At 44.1% G+C, this 6,635-nt stretch overlaps 1 protein-coding gene across 1 annotated transcript; it reads right to left on the bottom strand.

Annotated features, from left to right (window-relative positions):
* Positions 1-4,093: 4,093 nt before the first annotated feature.
* LOC109748217 (fasciclin-like arabinogalactan protein 14) lies at positions 4,094-5,969 on the bottom strand. The gene has a single exon (XM_020307254.2). The coding sequence runs from the start codon at positions 5,324-5,326 to the stop codon at positions 4,541-4,543; it is 786 nt and encodes a 261-aa protein (XP_020162843.1). The 5' UTR covers positions 5,327-5,969; the 3' UTR covers positions 4,094-4,540.
* Between the last annotated feature and the right edge of the window lie 666 nt (positions 5,970-6,635).

Here is a 6,635-nt window from a genome sequence, read left to right as displayed (position 1 = left end):
GAAAACTAAAAAGCAAAAGACGCTCCAAGATTTGCACATATCACATGAACGAAACGGATCCGAAAACATACCGATACTTGTTGAAGAAAGATGGGATGCCTTCTGGGGCATCCCCAAGCTTAGACGCTTGAGTCTCCTTGAATATTTACTTGGGGTGCCTTGGGAATCCCCAAGCTTGAGCTCTTGCCTCGCCTCCTTCTCCTCACATCGAGACCTCCTCGATCTTCAAACACGTCATCCACACAAAACATAACCGAACTTTTAGTGGCAGGGTTAGTGAATATGGCAGTGAAATCCCATCATGTACTGCTGTAACATTATTGTATAATTATAAACAAACATTACCCACTGTATGCTATCACAATTCTATGGCCCCAAGTCAAGTAGGCTTCAACAAGAATTCAAACATACGCAAATAATGAAGCTATAACAGCAATTTGTGAAAATAGGACAGCCTGAAAAGATTTGCACATCCACCATAGTTCTATAACTCTAAAAGTTCTGATTTTTTTGGAAAAATACAAAAATTGTATAGAAATACAGTGCAAAAAGTTTCAGAACCGTTTGACGTTCCAGTAAAAAATGTAAAATCACGCACTGCAGCCAAAGTTTCTGCTTTGCACCGCACAAACCAATAAGCAATCTAAACATCCTAAAGGAAAATCTTGGCACATTATTTTTATAATACAATGGAATTGTACAAGGGGATAATTATTTTTGTTGAAAAGTTTCTGCAATTAAGATTCACAAAGTTTCCATGAGCATGAACAAAGTTCAAGGACGTCCCCCACTTTCATAATGCTCGTCTCTCTCACTTTCGCTTTTCTTTTTGTGAAGTTTTAGGGCTCCCCCCTATATTTTTTGTTTTGAACTATATAAAAGCACTCAACAGAAATAAATGACTCTCTAAAATTTCCGGGTTGTCTCCCTGGCAGCGCTTTCTTTAAAGCCATTAAGTTAGGCATAAAGTGCTCAAGTAATGAATCCACCCAGATCCCAAGGTATATCAAAGCCAATTTGAATCAACAATGATTTAGCATTTAGTAGTGAGCACAAAGCAACATATATCAAGCAATGACGAAGTCTAACTCTCTTCCTATGCATCGGCATGTCATACAAGAACAATTCATGCACATCAAGTAAAGGCCAATACATAGCATAAGCGGTTTCTTGCAATTCTATCATGTTGGAAACATAGAAAGGAGGAGATGTAGTTCCTCTCACATAATAATTGCAAGTAGGATCAGCAAGCACATGCATATTATATTCATAAAAATTGTCATGTGCAACGGTAAAAGGCAACCCATCAATATAATCCTTAATAAGTGCAAACTTCTCCGATATAGTGTAGTTTGGAGAATTCAAAAAGATAATAGTACTATCATGTGTGGGTGCAATAGCAACAATGTTTAACAAAAGGAACAATAGCAAGTTCATCTCCATAAGCATAATTCATATTGGCATCTTGGCCACAAGCATAACAAGCATCAAGTTCATCAAAAAGGGATATTTCAAATGAATCAACGGGATCATAGCAATTAATATAGCATTCATCCTTCCGTAAGAACGAAAGGGCATTAAATAATGTATGAGTTGAAGAGTTACTCTTATTAGAAGGTGGGCACGGGTAGCTAATCCACTCTTCCTCCGTTTGTTCTTCGCTCTCCTCATCATCTTTTTCATCCAATGGGTTCGCAGTTTCCTGAATTTCTTCTTCCATAGACTCCTACAAAATACTAGTCTCTTCTTGGACAGCGGAGTTATTCTCAATAAATACATCAATATCGTAATTGTATTTATAATTATCATAGCAATATTTAAGGATAGCAAGATTTTCAGGTCTATATACTGAATTTTCAAAATCTTCAAACGTTTCAAACAAAGATTCAATTTCATGTGCACCCTTAAAAGCAACAAATTCTTCTATTCGTTCCACATCATAGTAATCATATATACCATTAGCATAAGAAGCTAAGGTTTCATTATCATTAAATTTGCATGAGAAGGGAAGATGTGGAGCATTCATTCTAGAGCAACAAGTATAATCATATCTAGAGCATAGATTCCAAGCATACCACTTCAATATATGAATTTGATCCCATAACAATTTCCCTTTATGTGTCAAGCGATAATCCCTAAAGTATTCACGTTGATCCAACGTTACTCTCATTATATAGTTGAATAGGGTTTTCTCAGGATTATCAAAGTAGTGCATAATATCTTTCACATAACGAGCATCGAGGTTTTTAGGAGGTTCCCCATCTCCATAAGTAGCAGGTACAACTAATTTTTTTGGTGTTTCGTGTTCCATAACCATAACCAAAGATAGAGAACAACTTAGAACAGGAAATAAAAACTACTTAGTGATAAAGCAAACAAGCACACACGTGAATATTCACCCCACGCTATAACTCCCCGGCAACGGCGCCAGAAAAAGGTTTTGATAACCCACAAGTATAGGGGATCGTTTGTAGCCTTTTTCGATAAATAAGAGTGTCGAACCCAACGAGGAGCTAAAGGTAGAACAAATATTCCCTCAAGTTCTATCGACCACCAATACAACTCTACGCACACTTGACGTTTGCTTTACCGAAAACAAGTGTGAAACTATTTGGTAGGTGTGATGCTAGAACTACTTTGCAAGAATAAAACTAGAATTACTTTGCAAGATAATAAAAGTTATTTGTCCCTAGGCAATCGATAACAACTACCGGTAATCATTCTTGCGATTTTATATGAGGGAGAGGCATGAGCTAACATACTTTCTCTACTTGGATCATATGCACTTATGATTGGACCCCTAGCAAGTATCTGCAACTACTAAAGATCATTAAGGTCGTGAAACCCAACCATAGCATTAAGTATCAAGTCCTCTTTACTCCCATACGTCATACCCCACTTACTCGGGTTTAAGCTTCTGTCACTCTCGCAACCCACCATAAGCGAACCATGAACATATTGCAACACCCTACAGTGGGGGCCCCTCACGTTTGCGCGAGAACGGAGGACACCGTAGGACATCACCATAAATAGAATATATAATCATACCAACCAAGATCACGATTAACCCACAGGACAAAACGGATCTACTCAAACATCATAGGATAACCATAGATCATTGGGAAATAATATATGGAGTTGAGCACCATGTTTAAGTAGAGATTACATCAGGGAGAAGGGGTGTTACACCGCTGCATAGAGGGGGAGAAAGTTGGTGTTGACGGTAGCAAGTTTGTTGATGTTGATCTCCGTCCCGATCTTTGCCCCGGCGGCACTCCGACGCCACCGGAAGCGAGGGGGAGAGAGCCCCCACCTTCTTCTTCTTCCTTGGCCTCCCCCTAGATGGGAGGAGAGTTCCCCCTCTGGTCCTTGGTCTCCATGGCGGCGGAGGGGCGGGAGCCCCTCCGAGATTGGATCTCCCTCTCTGTTCTCTTCTGTTTCGCATTCCCCAGATCAGGCCGAAAACCGTTTTTTATATTCCCGGAGATCCGTAACTCCAATTGCGTTGAGATTTTAACACGTTTTTTCGGATATAAGCTTCCTTGCGCCCGAAGTAAAGCTCCAATCGACGTACGAGGTGGGCACAACCCACCACCTTGCGCTAGGGGCCTATGGTGCGCCCTTGTGTCTTGTGGGCTATGTGGGCCTCCGTTTGCGGTAATTTCAACTCCCAAAAATCACATATATTCCAAAATAATTCTCCGTGAAATTTTATTGCATTTGGACTTCGTTAGATATGGATTTTCTGCGATACGAAAAACATGCAATCAGCAGAGCAGCCATGTCGCCGCCAAGGAGGAGCTAGCGGTGTCGGCAAGTGGCGGGTGAAGAAGCTCCTGCAGCAACCATAACAGGGGCTCGTCGTCGAGGCAGTGGGGGTCGTCCACCGCATCCTTGTCCACGGCGATGGCGGGCGGCGGTGGGTCGTCGTTCCGGCTGCTTCCTCGTGTGTGCTCACTGATCGTTGATATTGCAAAGAACATGCAATCTTATTTAACTTGGCGAGAAATCATTCAATGGAGCAGTGTGGTACTATTCCAGGCTACCTTGATTAATAGTGCATTCGATTCTCATTTAATTTTACCACGGGCGCAAGCCCAGCTAGGCCCATATGAGCGACGTCCAACATAGCGTACGAAGAAACGGACGAGCATAAGCAAATCTGGAGTGTCCAAAACGACCGGATTTTTTATTTTTAAAAAAAGACGGTGAAGAGAAAGAAACAATAGCCTTTTTATTAGTAGAGAAGATAAAGATTAGGGAAAAAGGTATAGAGGTATAGATATATAATAGATTAGGCGTTTTCTTGGCTCCTTCTAAAGAAAAAGTCAATGTCAGTAGGGATGGGTGCAAAAAAAACTTGGTTGACCGAGAAAAAAAAGGAAAACAAAGTGTCGTTTAATTTACATCAAGGGCATCCATCGAACGAATTAACAAGCCAACATACACAAGTACTTCTTACACAACTAGACGTGTAAATCCCCGCAAAAAAACTAGACGTGTAAAGCTAAAACATCGGTCGTTGCTTCTGCGTTGAATTTTAAACCATCAACATCACAAGCCCCATGAGCCAAACACGTGTGCGGACCACCACTGTGTTCCCCGCCGAAGTGTGCGCGCCTGCGGCCGCGTCAGCGCTATGCACGGGTGGCGATGATGCAGGAGCGTCATCGTCTAGGGCACTGGCCTCGTCGGACGATTCAAGTGTCTCAGCCTCGGTAATGGTCGGGACACTCACGTTGGACGATGAACCGTAGGCTGGACCGGGTGCCGCGGAACTCCCCGTGCCCGACGAGCTGATGCTCGGTGGAATGATTGCTGCTCTGACCTGCATGACGGATAGATTGTACGGTCGGCACGCAACGACCTTCACCAGCTGCGAGCTGAGCGGTGCCCCGGGCTCGGCTGAGCCAAACACCATCTGGTCGTCCGCGCTCCGGGTGTAGTTGACGAACCCCATGCGGTCGGTGGCGGCGCCGGTAGTCTGGAAGAGCGAGGTAAGGAGCGCCGTCCCCTTCTCGATGGTTTCGAGTTTCATGGGATCGTAGTAGTCGAGGATGACGTGCACGGCGAGCACCTTCTTCTGCGTGTCTGTCGGCAGCGACATGATGCCGCTGGCAGCGGAGTTGTCGACCACGAGAACGGTGATGGTCTGCCGCTTGTTGATTTCCTCAGCGAGATTCGTCTTCGACAGAAGGCTGTTGAAGGTCAAGAACTCGGGGGATTCGTTGAGGACCTCGGTAATGTTGAACTTTGTCGCGGTGGCCGCGGCCGACGACGCAAGGGTGAGAAGGAGTGCGGCGGTGGTGGCCCTCAGACATGCCATGATTGCTGAGGTACGCACGTACAGGCTTGGGGCAAGGCCGTCCGGTAGTGATGATGGGTGGAGAGGAGAAGAAATAGCGAAGGTGGTGACAAATTTGGATGCCAACTTTGGGGGTGTGCATGCACTGGTGACTTGAGATTTTGTAGGAAGTTGTAACCAGTCACATGACTGGTTACGAAGAGGATTACGTTATTGCACATCTAAGTGAGTGAATCTAGTAAAAAAAGAAAAAGAAAAAAAATTCACACGAATCTCAACGTAAGATCAATGACATAAGACTTAGATGTGCAATACTTATAGCACATCTAGATGTGCTTTAGCAAAACTGTATTAGATATTGTTACCACGGGTAAGCGATACGGTATCCTTATCACTCGTTTTTATAAACCGAGGAGTGCAGATAGCTAAGTTGTCAATGATCAGCTTTAAGAAAATGATAATGGGTGAACGTCAGATCTTTTGTGCCTTCCAACAAACGCCCTCAAAGCCGTCTGGTCACGATCAAACGAACGATGTTTTCTCCATGAAATATTTTTCGATAAAGGGAATATATTAATATCATGAAGATATTAATTACACCTAACCTCTGCACCAGCAAGATGTCCGAAAACATCAAGGATGCACACAACCAAAAAAGAAAAGAAAAAGAGAAGAAAGACCTTGCCAAGGTGATCAATCACTTGTAGCAGCAACACTTTAACCACCACCGAAGACAGCACCCGGACTACAAAAATAGTTCTCCATAAGCAACGCCTCTAAGAAGGAAACAATGCACAAGCGTTGTCATCGCCCGATCCAAGATCTTAGGTTTTCACCCGAAGAAAGTCTGCATTCCCAAAAACATTGTCTTCAAGAAGACCATTGCCAGGTTCAACCAATAAAGGCCAGACCTTGGGTTTTTTCACCCTGAAAATCACGACTCGGTACTCGAGGAGCACGACGAAAGCCGAGGTCCTCTAGTGCTGCCGTCCCCACTTGCCTATGCTGCTGTTGCAAATCACCGATCACTAGGCTCACGGGCACCGTGTATGCGGCTTGGACAGGAGAAGTCTCACAGCCAAACCCACACGATAGTCCGTGAAGCAATGTCTTCATCGCGTCCAGGATCCCACCTCCGCCGTTACCATCTGGTCTTCCAATCTTAGCCATCTTTACATTCCTCGCATCTGCCAACACCATGGAAATCGCAACTTCGACATGTCCCATGCATGATGTCGACTGATAGCGGAGCTTCGCAACACGCCCCTTGAAGCCCCACGGGCTGATGATTGTGGACGCGCCGGACTTGATCCTCTCCAAATCAGAGGTC

This window comes from Aegilops tauschii, chromosome 2 (genome assembly GCF_002575655.3).
Source record: "Aegilops tauschii subsp. strangulata cultivar AL8/78 chromosome 2, Aet v6.0, whole genome shotgun sequence".
Classification (NCBI taxonomy): domain Eukaryota; kingdom Viridiplantae; phylum Streptophyta; class Magnoliopsida; order Poales; family Poaceae; genus Aegilops; species Aegilops tauschii.
The sequence above is the reverse complement of the archived record's forward strand: the minus strand, read 5'-3'. Positions and strand labels throughout refer to the sequence as shown.

Coding starts and splice junctions, on each gene's coding strand:
- LOC109748217 (XM_020307254.2), bottom strand. CDS start 5,326: ATGGCATGTCTGAGGGCCACCACCGCCGCACTCCTTCTCACCCTTGCG.